Source organism: Rhinoderma darwinii, chromosome 6, assembly GCF_050947455.1.
Source record: "Rhinoderma darwinii isolate aRhiDar2 chromosome 6, aRhiDar2.hap1, whole genome shotgun sequence".
Classification (NCBI taxonomy): domain Eukaryota; kingdom Metazoa; phylum Chordata; class Amphibia; order Anura; family Rhinodermatidae; genus Rhinoderma; species Rhinoderma darwinii.
The window spans coordinates 121424758-121440908 of NC_134692.1; the positions used below are offsets into that span (position 1 = coordinate 121424758).

The following is a 16151-nucleotide window of genomic DNA, read 5'->3' on the forward strand; positions in this document are numbered from 1 at the left end:
GATTTTACCTTGATGCAAATTAGGATAAGTATCACTTGCTCAGCTGTTTCCATAACTCCCATAGGAATGAATGGAGAGCGCCAAGGACCCCTCTCCATTCATTCATTGGCTGGATTCGGTGGCCATCTCAACAGGTAGTACGGGGGGTATAGTAACTCCCTTTCTAGAGATGGGTGACAGTCCCAGCGCTTGAACCTGCATCTATCAGACATGTCATACCCCGTGCCATAAAGCTGGGAATACCCCTTTAACACTTATAACCCTTGATCTTGCAGAGTTTTGTTCTGGATTTTTGAAGGAGTTATAATTGCATTCATGTTATTAAATTACAGGACTGCCAGTTATCTCATGTGTAAATTGAATCAGTGATCTATATTTCAAGCGTCTTTATACGGAGTTCTTCTCAAATCTATCCCTGTAATCCAGTTAAAACGAACACACACATTGACTGGTGACGAACGATAGGACAATTATTTCAGGAGCAGCTACAGAAAGAGCTCCTTCCAGTAAAAATGATAGATCTACCGTAAGTACATTCTGAATCCACATTAACACTTACTGCCAGTGAATGCTATCCAGCGGGCATATTTTGTAGCTTCTCTTCTCCAGTGGGAAGCCACTAGCAAACCGCAGGTAACAGTCAATGATATAATTCCCATAATGATGAAAAACAGTGTTGTAACCCACTCCGGAGGGAGCCGAGGAGGAATGCAGGTTCTGTCACGTCCATGTATAGTCTGACATTGCCTGACAAGGCCGACTGTGAGAGCCCCTGCAGACAACAGAAACGGCATTAACACCGAAACAAACAATCAATATTAAACTCTGCAAGACAACGTAACAATAATAAGACTGGAGGTTGAAGAAATGAAATTAATTTAGTCTGAAGGTTAAAAACGACAAACCGGCGATCAATCTCTGCCTTGATCTGTGGTCTGGGCTTAAGATCTGTCGTTTGGCATGAATCCGATAATAAAAGAATCCAACATGGCAGATCAACTTTACCAGAGATATTTGCCTTGAGTTGGCATCTGTCACATTCGACTAAGTCACGGCGTTGACTAATCACAGGAAGTGGTCTAAATCACCAGTTTTGGCCATCCAAAATCTAACGCATGATCAGTTTTAGTATATGGCAAAAAAAGGGCAATTCTTCTACTTTACATCTAGCTTGTGAACGAAGTGCATTCTTGACGCACATTTATCAATGGGCCATAATGGAAAGTATGTGAATTCTGTCATTCTTCTACATCCACTGGTTACCTTTCACAGGCTCGAAGTGGATAGGACTCTAATAAAAATACATTTTCCCAGGTTAGACAGAAACTGCAGTAAAATGTTGGGAGAAGCTCTTTATATGACTAATAAAGTAGGGAGATCGAGTAATGAAAAAAAGTGGTGCAAAATGGAAAGATTTGTATTACAAAGTTATTATTTTTTTAATTTATTTTTTTAACGTTGAGTAAAAATGCACCCAGTAGACAGATCTATTGACATCAGTCATTATACACCAAGCATGATGGGCTAAATATGACCCATTTTGCAAGTTTGGGAATACAACTAGAGATCATGCACATGGCTCTATTACGTCTCCTAAAAGGCGGCGGGCGGGCGCACACACACACACACACACACACACTTAAATGGCATAGACTAATTTACCAAAGAGAGGAAAAATGCTCAGTAAAGACATTGATGGCATAATGCTAGGATATGCCATACGTGTTCAATCCGTGGGGGCTTCGAACACTGTGAGCCCCACTGATTGCTAGAACAAAGTATGATCTGTGCTAGGAAAGTCCACGCCACTTTGACACTTCACGACTATTTTTTAAGTTGCATAGTCAACCCATAGTAGTGAATGGTTAGCCACCAAAAAACCTGAACGGAGTCAGAAGCGGCACGGCGCTGTGCTGAACACCCACTGTTCAAACATTGATGGCATATCACTAGGAAATGCTATCAATGTCATCAGAGAGATAACCCTTTAAATATGGCCACATACACTTGGGTTTTCCTGAGTCAAATGGACCATAGAGGGTCCTCCTGCTGGGAACCCTGCTGTCCACAGTTATTGGGGAAGGGGCGGAGGGTTCTGCAATGAAAATAGCGTACTGCAGGTAAAATTAAAGGGAATGTGTTGCTAGCAAAAAATGTATTTATTTTTTTTGTTAACCCCTTAAGGACGCAGCCTAGTTTTGGCCTTAAAGGGGTTGTCCGAGATATATTTTTATTTTAAAGTTAAACACACAATGCACACATTAAGTATTCCCTAATATACTTACCTGTGCAATCTTGCTTCTGTTCTCCGTTCTGGCAGCTCTTTTCTGCCGATCACATGTCTTCTGACGTCACGTTTTCTTCCTCCTCCACTGTCGTGTCGTGTCCCGATCACATGGTCTCGCCCCAGCGAGACCTCGGATGGGACACGACACGTCACTGGAGACGTGACGTTTCTGCGCGTGCCCGCCCGCCCAGCCTATGCATCTTTTCACTGTGAACGCGCCTATGCGTGTTCACAGTGAAAAAAGTGAAGAGGGACGGCACCCGCGGACTAGAAAGGTACAGTGACCTCTGTACTTTTAGTTCTTCCCCTATCAAAGACTACACATAGTAGGCTTTGATAGGGAATTATACAACACTATGCAGCACACGGGTCGCATGCAGCCCTTGAGGCGGTTATCTGCGGCCCGCGGGACACCGTGCACTGTTTAACAACTGGTTCCCGACCGCTGGCTGTATTTTTACGGCCAGCGGTCAGGGACGGGTCCTTAAAACCCGAGCCATAGACTTTCTACGGCTCGGGTTTTAACTTGCTGCCCGCGCGATCGGGCAGCTGAATGTCGGGTCTCCGGCTGTCAGTGACTGCCGGGGACCCTGAGGAGAAGACAGAAGCAGCTTTCGCTGCTTCTGTCTTCTCCGATGTCTTTTTACACAGCGCTCAATGAACGCTGTGTATAGGAATAGAGACAGCGGCCCCGCGCCGCTGTCTCTATTCCTCCCGGTGATCATGTGATCACATGTGGTCACATGATCACCGGGTGCCGTTACTGACAGACTGCTGCTGGGTCTTACTAGACCCAGCACAGCCCTATTAGTGACAATCGTCACTATGAGAGGGCTGATTTCCCCTGTAACTGGGGCTGCTGTGCAGCTCCAGTTACAGTGGAAAAACATGTAAAAGAGAGAAAAAAATATATAAAGTTCCCCAAAGGTCTTTTTTGACCTTTGAGGATCAGACCACAGTAATAAAAAAATAATAAAGTAAAGTGCAAAAAAAAATACAATAATAAATACACATAAAATACCCACCCCAATAAAAACCGTTCCCCCCGCCAATCATTGTTGTAACGCTAGCGCTGACCCAATTACCCTAATATAGACATGTAATATATAAAAATTTACGGTAGACAATGACGATCACAAATAAAAGGTCTATTTTAGGGTAAAACTATGTTATTACGCAAAAAAAATAGCTGAAACGTAAAAAAGCTTTTTTTTTTACTATTATTTTCAAACTTTATGAAAGAAAATTCTAAAATGGCAAAAAAGGTGTGTATAAAAACGATAAAAAATGAAACCTGCATTGTCTACGGAAAAAACGTCGCAAAAATCACATCGTTAGCCCAACAAATAAAAAAGTTATAGCCATTTAACGAACACGTGCTAAAAAGGGCTAAACGGTGTCTGGTCCTGAAGGCGCAAAATAGCCCGGTCCTGAACTGGATAAGATCTTCTGGGGTCCTGTATCTAAGCCTACATTGTTAGGGTATGTTCACACGAGGGCGTCCATAACTGCTGAAATTACGGGGATGTTTCCGCCTGTTTTTTTTTTTAAGCGGAAACAGCGTAGCAAAACTTGTAAAAAACGGCCCGAAAATGCGTACCATTGATTTCAATGGGAGGCGTCGGCGTCTTTTTCCCGCGAGCAGTAAAACTGCCTCGTGGGAAAAAGAAGCGACATGCTCCATCTTCGGGCGTTTACGCCTCTGACCTCCCATTGACTTCAATGGGAGGCAGAGAAAGCGTATTTCCGTTGTTTTATGCCCGCGGCGCTCAATTGCCGTGGGCGAAAAACATGACGGAAAACGACGCGAAAAACGCAGCAAAAAAAGCCGCAAAAACAACGCCAAAAAGGCTACGATAAACGCCGCGAAAAACATCGCAAATAAAGCCGCGAAAAAAGAGGCAAAAAACGCCACGAAAGACGCAACGAAAAACGCCGAAAAAAAACCGCAAACAGCGACGCAAAAAAAAGAGGCGAAAAAAGACGCAAAAAAGGCTACGATAAACGCCACGGAAAACGTTGCGAAAAACATCGCGGAAAAGGCCGCAAACAAAGAGGCAAAGAACGCCGCAAAAAACTACTGGGAAAACGCCACGAAAGACGCAACGAAAAACGCAGCAAAAATAGCCGCAAACAACGATGCAAAAAAAGAAACGATACGAAAAAGGCTACGATAAACGCAACGGAAAACACAGCAAAAAAAGACGCAAACAAACAAGCAAAAAACGCCAAGATAAACGAAGCGAAAAACGGCCCGAACAGCGGCAAACAAAACCGCAAACAAAGCCGCAAACAGCGCACAAAAAACTCCGGGAAAAATGACGCAAAAATCAACGTGCAGGGAGAGGTAAATCTGCCGCAAACTTCAAGACGGAATTTTGAGGCAGATATTCCTCCGGCAAAAAAACTCTGTGTGAACATGGACTTAGTGGAGAGAGACATGAGATAGAAGAGGGTGGACGAGGGTGAGGGTGGACGAGGGTGAGTGTGGACGAGGGTGAGGGGAGACACGAAGAGGTTTATAGACCTGAAAAGAGAAAGAAAACATAAATGTGAAAAACATAATGGGGGGGAGAACATTTGCTCATCATCCTTCAAGAATGTCAGCAAGGAGACAAGTCCAGTGAAGGAGGTCAGCGGGAGGAGCAAGGACAGCTCACATGAACTCTTGGAAGGTACGTGCACGCTCATTGAAGCCTGCAATGAGCGTGCACGGGGAAAAAGTTTCATAACAAGGAAAGATCAACAAACCAGAGCTGAACTGCATGTAAACAAACTGTGCTGAACTCAAAGAAGAAATGTGCTAAGTAGAATTTTTTTTTAAAATAATGCTTTATTTAGGTTGTCTGTATAAGGGGTAATGTATGACAGAGTTTTTGAAAAAATGTTGGTATCTCGGACAACCCCTTTAAGGCTCAGAGCCCATTTTTCAAATCTGACATATTTCACTTTATGTGGTAATAACGTCGGAATGCTTAAACCTACCCAAGCGATTCTGAGATTGTTTTCTCGTGACACATTGGGCTTCATGTTCGTGGTAAAATTTGGTAGATATATTCAGTGTTTATTGGTGAAAAATTGCAAAATGTAGAGAAAATTTTGAAAAAATTGAATTTTTCTGAATTTAAATGCATCTGCTTGTAAAACAGACGGTTATACCACCCAAAATAGTTACTAGTTCACATTTCCCATATGTCTACTTTAGATTGGCATCGTTTTTTGAACATTTTTTTATTTTTCTTGGACGTTACAAGGCTTAGAACATAAACAGCAATTTCTCATATTTTTAAGAAAATTTCAAAAGCCTTTTTTTTAAGGTACCTCTTGAGTTCTGAAGTGGCTTTGTGGGGCCTATGTATTAGAAACCCTGATAAAACACCCCATTTTAAAAACTAGACCCCTCAAAGTATTCAAAACAGCAGTTAGAAAGTTTTTTAACCCTTCAGGCATTTCACAGGAATTAAAGCAAAGTGGAGGTGAAATTTGCAAATTTCATTTTTCTTGCTGAATTTCAATTTTATTCATTTTTTTTTCTGTAACACAGAAGGTTTTACCAGAGAAACACTACTAAATATGTATTGTCCAGATTCTGCAGTTTTTAGAAATGTCCCACATGTGGCCCTACTGCGCTCGTGGACTAAAACACAAGCCCTAGAAGCAAAGAAGCACCTAGTGGATTTTGAGTCCTCTTTTTTATTAGAATATATTTTAGGCAGCATGCCAGGTTTGAAGAGGTGTTGAGGTGTCAAAACAGTAGGAATCCCCCAATAGTGACCCCATTTTGGAAACTACACCCCTCAAGGAATTCATTTAGGGTTGTTGTTACCATTTTGACCGCACAGTTTTTTCACAGCACGTATTTGAATTGGGCTCTGAAATGAAAAAAATGTCATTTTTTCCAATAAAATGTCATTTGTGATCAAAATTTCTTATTTTCACAAGGAACAAAATACCCCATTTTGTTGCCCAATTTGTCCTTAGTGTGGCAATACCCCATTTGTGGTGATAAACTGCCGTTTGGGCCCATGGGAGGGCTCAGAAGGAAAGGAGCGCTATATGTTTGTTGGAGTCCAGATTTTGTTGGATTGGTTTTCGGGTGCCATGTCGCATTTGCAGAGCCTCAGAGGTATCAAAGCAATGGAAACCCACCAAAAGTGACCCCATTTTGGAAACTACACCCCTCAAGGAATTCATTTATGGTTGTTGTTAGCATTTTGACCACACAGTTTTTTCACAGCACCTATTTCAATTGGGCTGTGACATTAAAAAAATGACATTTTTTCCAATAAGATGTAATTTTTTACCAAAATTTCTTATTTTCACAGGGAACAAAATACTCAATTTTGTTGCCCAATTTCTCCTGAGTGCATCAATACCCCATTTGTGGCAATAAACTGCCGTTTGGGCCCATGGGAGGCCTCAGAAGGGAAGGAGCGCTGTGTGTTCTTTGGAGTACAGATTTTGCTGGTTTGGTTTTCGGGTGCCATGTCGCATTTGCAGAGCCCCAGAGGTATCAAAGCAATGGAAACCCACCAGAAGTGACCCCATTTTGGAAACTACACCCCTCAAGGAATTCATTTATGGGTAATGTGACCATTTAGACTCCATAGTTTCTTCACAGAACTAATTTGAATTGGGCTGGGAATTAAAAAAATATATATTTTTTCCAATAATATGTCATTTTAGCTCAAAAATTCTTATTTTCACAAGAAATAAAATACTCCATTCTGTTGCCCAATTTGTCCTGAGTGCGGCAATACCCCATTTGTTGTGATAAACTGCCGTTTGGGCCCATGGGAGGGCTCAGAAGGAAAGGAGCCCTGTGTGTTCTTTGGAGTCCAGATTTTGCTGGATTGGTTTTCGGGTGCCATGTCGCATTTGCAGAGCCCCAGAGGTATCAAAGCAATAGAAACCAACCACAAATGACCCCATTTTGGAAACTACACCCCTCAAGGACTTCATTTATGGGTGTTGTGACCATTTTGACCCCATAGTTTTTTCACAGAACTTATTTGAATTGGGCTGGGAATGAAAACAAAATTATTTTTTTCAAATAATATGTAGTTTTGGCTGAAAATTTCTTATTTTCACAAGAAACAAAATACCCCATTCTGTTGCGCAATTTGTTCTGAGGGCCGCAATACCCCATTTGTTGTGATAAACTGCCATTTGGGCCCATGGGAGGGCTCAGAAGGAAAGGACCACCATTTGGCCTACTGGGGATTTTCTAGTGCGAAGTCATGTATGCAGAAGCCCCTGAGGTACCAGAACAGTTGAAACCCCCAAGAAGTGACCCCGTTTTAAAAACTACACCCTTAAGGCATTCATCTACATGTGTAGTGAGCATTTTGACCGGAGACCTACACCCCATAAACTGTAATGTGGGTTCTCCCGGATATGGCAATACCCTACATGTGGCTGTTATCAGCTGCCTGGACACACAGCAGGGCCCAGAGGGGAAAGACGAGGGGGGATAAGCTGTGTGGAGTGCATCAGGGTAAGTAAAATTGGGGTAAATTATAAACCAAGGGATGTATGATAAATTTTAAAACACTTTCATACAGAGCTCTGGTTATTCGGGACACGTGTCACATTGATATATTGTGTCCTCCCTTACCCCCTCTTATAGCAGACTTTGCACCTCTTTTGACTTTTTCCCTTCTTGCCAGTTTGGGGAACTTCTCCTGGAAAGTGTTGCCCTGGTACGATGCGTGTGGGCTCGCTTCCAGAAGTACTGGGTGCCCCCCCTTCTTGGTCCCTAAAGATTAGGTTCTTGATAATCACCTCTTGAAATTCCAGGAAAGTTCCCGTCTGGCCTGCACATCGACGTAGCATGTACGCATTGTACAATGCCATCTGTATGATGTGCCCGGCCAGCTTCTTATACCACACCGCATGGCGCTGTAGGGCTTCAGGGCTTGATCTTACAAGTCCATCCCTCCCATGTACCTATTGTAGTCCAGGATGCAGTCTGGTTTGGGGGTGGCCTTTCTTTCATATATCCTAAACCTGTAGGTATACCCTGATGCACTCTCACAGCTTATACATCTTCACGCCATACCTTGCCCTCTTACCCGGCAGGTACTGGCGGAATTGAACCCTCCCTTTAAAATGTACCAGGGACTCATCAATAGAAATACACTTCTCAGGGGTGTATGCTTGGGAAAACCGGGCACTGGAACGGTCTAATAGGGGTCTCCGTTTATACAAACGGTCAAAACTGGGGTCATCTCGGGGTGGGCACGGCTCATTATCAGTATAATGTAAGAAGCGAAGTATTGCCTCATTTATTTATTTTTTTAGGTTCCAGTTCAGTTCTGAAGTTGCTTTGAGGGGCCCATATATTAGAAACCCCTATCAAACACCCCATTTTAGAAACTAGACCCCTCAAAGTATCCACAACAGCATTTAGAAAGTTTATGAACCCTTTAGGTGTTTCACGGGAATTTAGAGCAAAGTAGAGGTGAAATTTACATTTTTTTTTTGTCAGAAAATCCTCTTTATACCATTTTTTTTATAACACAAAAGGATTTATCAGAGAAACGCAACTTAATACGTATTGCCCAGATTCTGCAGTTTTGAGAAATATCCCACATGTGGCCCTAGTGCGGTAATGGACTGAAGCGCCGCCCTCCGAAGCAAAGGAGCACCTAGTGGATTTTGAAGCATCTTTTTTATTAGGCACCATGTCCGGTTTGAAGAGGTCTTGTGGTGCCAAAACATTGGGAACCCCCCAAAAGTGACCCCAATTTGGAAACTAGACCCCTTGAGGAATCCATTGTAGTTTTCTTGGGGTGCATGCGGCTTTTTGATCAGTTTTTATTCTATTTTTAGGTGGCGTGGTGACTAAAAAACAGCAATTGTACGATTGGTTTTTTTTTCGTTTTTTTTTACAGCGTTCACCGTGCGCTATAAATGACATATTCACTTTATTCTGCGGGGCGATACGATTACGGCGATACCAGATGTTTATAGTTTTTTTTTATGTCTTATGGCGTTTGCACAATAAAATACGTTTTGTAATAAATCACTCACTTTTGGTGTTACCTTATTCTAAGAGCCATAACGTTTTTATTTTTCAATCAATAAAGCCGTGCGAGGACTTATTTTTTGCGTAACGAACTGTAGTTTCGATCAGGACCATTTTTCGGTACATGCGACTTTTTGATCTCTTTTTATTCCATTTTTTGGGAGGTGAAGTGACCAAAGAATTGTGATTGTGGTTCGGTTTATTAATTATTTTTTTTACGGCGTTCACCGTGCGGGATAAATAATGAAATAATTTTGTAGTTCAGGCCGTTACGGACGCGGCGATACCAATTATGTATAGTTTATTTGTTTGTTTATATATTTTTATTAATAATAAAGGACTGATAAGGGAAAAGGGGGGATTTTTACTTTTAATACTTTTAAATCTTTTATTTTCTTATTTTTACACAACTTTTTTTAACTTTTTTTTTACTTTATTACTTTGTCCCACTAGGGAACTTGAGGGCAGGAGGCCCTGATCGCTATTCTAATACACTGCACTACATGCGTAGTGCAGTGTATTAGAGCTATGAGCTACTCACTGATGTTGACGTTGTCAGGACCCACTAGGCTTCCGTCTATGGCATCGCCGGACGCCATTGTTTGGTGTCCGGTTGCCATAGTCACCATCGCCGGCCGCTATCGCGTAGCAGGCCGGCGATGGCAGCTTAACCCCTAAAAAGCCGCGATCTCTATAGAACGCGGCTTTTAAGGGGTTAATCAGCGGGGACACAGCGATCGGTCCCCGCTGTAGGAGCTGTGACAGCTGCTGAACAAGACAGCAGCGTCACAGCTCCTGTATGTGTCGGGAGGACGGCCGTTACTCCCGAGACGTACTATTACGGCATGGAGCGCGAACGATACAGCTGCCATGACGTAATAGTACGTCAAGGAGCGGGAAGGGGTTAAACAATTAGTGTGTGGGTGATTAAACATTGTTCTAATTTTTTTTCTTTTTTTCACGAGTCAGGAAATATTATAAATTAGATTCTAATTTATAATATTTCCCAGTGCTGGTCACTAGATGGAGCAATTCCCAAAATTGCAGCATTGCATGTGGTAAAGCAACCACATTGCTTTTTGCTGCAAAATTGGGAAAAAAGCACTCGCTCTAGTGAGCTCTCAGAATCCCCCCCCTCCTTTATCCTGGCTAGTGCCGGGAGAAACGAGGGGATTGAACGGTCTAACCTCCTACACTGTGTGTCGCCATTTTTTGAGCTAACACACAGTGTAGTAGGTTAACATACACTAGTAAACACACACTGAAACACGAACATACATAGAAATCACTTACCTGCTCCAGTCGCCGCCGCTCCCTCCGGTCCGTCTGCTGCCGCTGCTCCCTGTGCACAAGTCCGGAAGCCGCGACCGGAAGTAGTAATCTTACTGTCCGGCCTCGACTTCCGGTCCACAGGAAAATGGTGCCGGACGGCGCACAGTTCAGCTTGGACTGTGTGGGAGCGGCGCATGCGCCGTTCCCACACAGACGGCGAACACCATAGTGGATGGAACGGGCCCCGTTCGCAGTCCCTATGGGACTGGAGCTGCCGTACTCCATGTCTGTATGTGTCGTTAATCGACACATACAGAAATGGAGTAAAAAATGGCAGCCCCCATAGGGAAGAAAACGTGTAAAAATAAAAAAAAAAGTAAAACACAAAACACACAAATAAATATAAAAGTTTTTAATAAAAGACTAAAATCAAACTGATGTTAAAAAATTTTTTTTTCGTGACACTGTTCCTTTAAGCATAGAAGAAGGGGTGGGAGACCCGAGGACGATTTTGTTATTGCGCTTCTATGTGCTAATAAAGCAATGCCTTTTTCTATTTACTTTTCAATGCAAGGTGTAATGGTAGTAGTTAATTTATTTTAGTCCAAAATGTTGTTCGCTTCTGTATTAATTAGCCTTGCCTGAATGGAATATTAAATGATAGAAAAAATATTTTATTCCACTGTAGATTATCTAGCTTCAAACAGAGTTAGTGCTCCCTAAAACACAGTAATAAAAGGATCCATCAACAGGACATATTCGTTGTTCCATTGTAAATAGCCCTTAATGGGTTGTATATGTTTAATGGAGCGGAGCTGCAATACACATACAACTCATGGACAAGTGGGGCGCAGTTTCTGGAAAAAAGCAGCAGCCATGTTTTTCTAATCTCATACAACCCTTTAATAGGCATTATTATACGGCGTCTTAAACTAATTGGACGTAGAAACGGTCATATTAAGGAAAGCTGAATGATTATTAACAGTGGGTGATCAAAAGCCATCAGATTGCCTCACACAGGCTTGTTACACGGTTGGGTGCGCAGATGTTTTCCAGTTTGTAGCTGTTTTTTACGGATTTAAAAACAAGCCTAGACTTGCCCAAAAGTAATAAATGCAAGACCGAGACTAATGAATACAACTTTTCACTGTCTCTTCAGAATAAAAAGTTAAGACTATTTTCCTTTGAATATATCTTAAAAGAAACCCTGTACTCTAAAGACATAAGAGCAGAAACAAGCTACAAAAGCCCGATCTCACAGTCCAATACAATGACTCGGCCCAACATCAGGGAAATGCTTAAATGGTCACTAACCTTCCAACAAACCACATAAATCCATAGTCCAAGAAAATATATGTATCTTATTGGAGAAAATTGTCTCTTTCTATCAGGCACTTCGCACACCCCCCTACTCCTGGACTGATCATTCACTCTAAATACACTGATAAAATCCTGATTTTCAGCTCACTGAGGCCTCATGCACACGAACGTAAAAACAGCCGTAATTACGGGCCCATAGACTTGTATTGTCCATAATTACGGCACGGGCGGGCCCATAGAAGTCTATGGGGCTCCCGCAATTACGGGTGGCTATGTGTGTGCACCCGTAATTACGGGAGCGTTGCTAGGCGACGTCAGGAGTCACGGTCCAGGGTGCTGAAAGAGTTAAACGATCAGTGCGGGACAGAGAAAAGGGGCTGCACTGATATTCAGTATTTCTTTCAGCACCCTGGACAGTGAGTACCATGCGCGGCGCCCACAATATAGATGTCTAAAGTTACTTCATAAACCTGTAACAAAAAAAAGTTAATACTTACCCAGAACTCCCTGCTTCTTCCTCCAGCCCGGCCGCCTCGGACAACGTTTCAGCCCATGTGACCGCTGCAGCCAATCACAGGCTGCAGCGGTCAAATGGACTGCCGCATCATCCAGGGAGGTCGCACTGGATGTCAAAAGAGGGACGCGTCACCAAGACAACGGCCGGGGTACGTATGAACTTCTTTTACTTACAAACACTGCAGTTCGCTGCGGAAACTCTGCCCGAAAGGGCTGCCCTTCTCTTTATCCAGCACGGATAGAGAGAGGAGGCTGCCGATTAGTGCATAGAAAATGGGTCCGTAAATACGGGTGGAATACGTGTGACAAAGGACCCGTATTTCCGCCAGTATTTACGGGAGGAAAAAAATAAGTTCGTGTGAATGGGGCCTTAAGGGTCAGGTTACAGCTGCCTATATAAGTCTATGGAGAGGGGAGCAAAGTAAGAGAGAGGCAGATACTTAGGAAGCTGAAACAGCATCTCTAAGGGTATGTGCACACTATGAGATGCTTTTACGTCTGAAAAGACAGACTGTTTTCAGGAGAAAACAGCTGCCTCGTTTCAGACGTAAACACTCCTCCTCGCATTTTGCGAGGCTTCTCTGACAGCCGTAAATTTTGAGCTGTGCTTCATTGAGTTCAATGAAGTACGGCTCAAATTACGTCTGAAAGAAGTGCCCTGCACTTCTTTTGATGAGGCTGTAATTTTACGCGTCGTCGTTTGACAGCTGTCAAACGACGACGCGTAAATTACAGGTTGTCTGCACAGTACGTCGGCAAACCCATTCAAATGAATGGGCAGATGTTTGCCGACGTATTGTAGCCCTATTTTCAGACGTAAAACGAGGCATAATACGCCTCGTTTACGTCTGAAAATAGGTCGTGTGAACACAGCCTAAGCGTGTAAGTGTTATATCTCACCCCAGTGCTGGACTCTCAGCTACACTGCTCATTACTGCTGTATAATCTCCTCCATGCTGCTGCAGCTTCTTTATATAGGTGAGAGATAGGAGTGCAGGATTTTCCCCTTCTATATGTAGTGTATAAAAGACATGATAGCAGTTAGGTCCGCCTACTAGCTCAGAGGCAACTGGGAATTAAAGGAAGGCTGCCGCGAAAAATTTGCTTTTAGTGTTTTTTTTTTTAAAAAAATTATTTATTTGTGTGTTACTTTTTTTTTTTTTAAACTTTTTCTTCACTATGGGGGCTGCCATTTTTTTTTTCATCTCTGTATGTGTCGATTAACGACACATACAGAGATGAAATACGGCACATACATTCCCATAGAGAATGCGAACGGGAGCCGTTCGCATTCACTATGGTGTACGCCGTCTGTGTGGGAACGGCGCATGCGCCGCTCCCACACAGTCCAAATGGAAGGTCTTCGGCCGAGCGACATCTGGCGCCATTTTCTTGTGGACCGGAAGCCGCGGCCGGACAGTAAGAGGACTACTTCCGGTCGCGGCTTCCGGACATGTGATTAGAAGCAAGCACTAGGAGCGGACCGACCGGAGGGAGCGGCGGCGGCAGGAGCAGGTAAGTTATGTCTGTGTATGTTAGTGTTTTAGTGTGTGATTACCACTGTATGTAAGCCTACTACACTGTGTATTCGCTCAAAAAATGGCGGCACACAGTGTAGGAGGCTTGAACATTCAATCCCCTCCTTTCTCCTGGCACTAGCCAGGATAAGGGAGGGGGGATTCTGTGAGCTCAGTAGAGCATGTGTGTTTACACCAAATTTGCAGCATAAAGCAATGTGGTTGCTTTACCACATGCCAATGCTGCAATTTTGGGAATTGCTCCCTCTTGTGACCAGCACAGGGAAATGTTATAAATTAGAATCTAATTTATAATATTTCCCGACTTGTGAAAAAATTAAAAAAAAATGATAACGTCTAATCATGTATACACTAACTGTTTAACTAAAAAAAAAAATTATTTTCTAGCGACACATTCCCTTTAAAGAGCCTGCTGAGGGGAAAGCTGCTAAAAAAAAATGCAGAAAACAATTCATATATTGGCCAAAAATATAGTTATTCCTCATGTACACATGACAGCTAATTCTGAAAAGTCCCCCGAAAGGTTAGGTACGCTTAAAGGGAGTAGTGTAGTTTAAAAAAAAACTATTTTCATGAACCCTATTTTGAGTTAAAACAGGGATTTCGTGGTTATCTCTTTGCCAGAATGGAGAGTGGTCCCAAAGAGCACCTTGCACTCTGTAGGACCTGTCCTGTCCTGCAGTACATAGGCAACCCATTGATAAGGAATTGGCAATGTGTAATATTTATTTTCCCCTGTAGTGGCGCTGCAGGGACATTGAACACTTACTGCCAGGTTTCACTATAGATTACAGCTGATCACTGGGGTCCCAGCAGAGTGACATTTTATGATTAGCTCATTTTCAAAAGGCCATTCTAACAGGCAGACAACCCCTTCAACAAATTCCTTCGTAACCGTACATCCATTTTAGCAGCACATTCCTGCAAATGGGCGTACAGTTACATCCATGGGATGGTGCAGGCACAGAAGCTGTGCTTGTACCAACCGCAGCGGGTGCCGGCTCGAATATATATCTGACATCCCGCTGCAACAGCCAAAATTCCTCTGGTCCCAGCCGTTTAACCCCCAGGACATTAGAACAGTGGGATGGTACATGGCCTAATAGATTGCCTGCCAGCATAAGTACACCAAAGCATTATTGCCTGTCAGTCTAAGCATACCAAAGCATTATATTACCAATCAAAATAACTTTGTGAAGACCCCTAGTGCGACTACAAAATAATGTTAAGTTTATTTTAAAAAAATAAATAAATATTCACACTAAAAACAAAACATTTTTTTCCCCACAAAAAGTGGTTTATTTTTGTAAAAGTTACTTACATAGTTAGTAAAGTTGAAGAAAAAAAATAAAAATAGTCACAGGTCTATTTAGTCAAATCTGTATTCCTACTAAGTTGACAACGGATCAACGCAGATTTTCATGGCTGTTTTGCATCAGTGCGTCTCAAAATTTTAATCAATTTCCCGTCTGGCCGTTTTTAACTGCTATTTGCCATCCGTTTTTTATGGACATCAAAAAAAATACCACTGTAGATAGTGCCACATTGCCCACATAGTGCCCATGCCCACATAGTGCCGCACACAGTGCCCATGTAGATAGCGCCAGTGTCCCCTGTAGTTAGTGTCCATGTAGATAGTGCCACCCCTGCAAATAGCGCCATACCCCTGTAGATAGCAACATGCCCCCTGCAGATAGTGCCCCCCGTAAATGGCACGCCCTTCCTGCAAATAGCACAACTGTAGCTTGCTGTAGGAGTGGAGTCCCTCTGGCCAGGGATTCCGCTCCTACAGGGAGCCCCTGATTTCTCTGTCCATATATGGGCAGCGACGTCAGGGGTTAACTCTAAAAGCGGAATCCCCTGCCAGAACGGGGATTCCGCTCCAGTAGTAGCCCCTGTCGTCATTGTCCATATATGGATAGCACCACCTAAACTCCCTCTAGGAGTAGAATCCCCGGTGTCAGATTGCACTGGCCGGGAATTCCGCTCCTAGAGAGAGCCCCTAACATCACTGTCCAGATGGACAGTGACGTCAGGTACTCTCTCTAGAAGCGGAATTCCCGGCCAGTGCAATCTGACACCGGGGATTCTACTCCTAGAGGGAGTTTAGGTGGTGCTATCTACAGCTAGGATGGAGAGATGGCGGGGGCTCCCTCTAGGAGGGGAATACTCGGCCAGAGTGCTAGGT

At 43.2% G+C, this 16151-nt stretch overlaps 1 protein-coding gene across 1 annotated transcript in view; it reads right to left on the reverse strand.

The window, feature by feature from the left end:
* The window catches only part of MOSMO (modulator of smoothened), a 46553-nt gene that overhangs the window by 3981 nt on the left and 26421 nt on the right, over window positions 1-16151 (reverse strand). The window contains exon 2 of the mRNA XM_075831359.1: window positions 560-772. Coding sequence (XP_075687474.1) covers window positions 560-772 — 213 coding nt within the window. The remainder of the gene's footprint in view (window positions 1-559; window positions 773-16151) is intronic.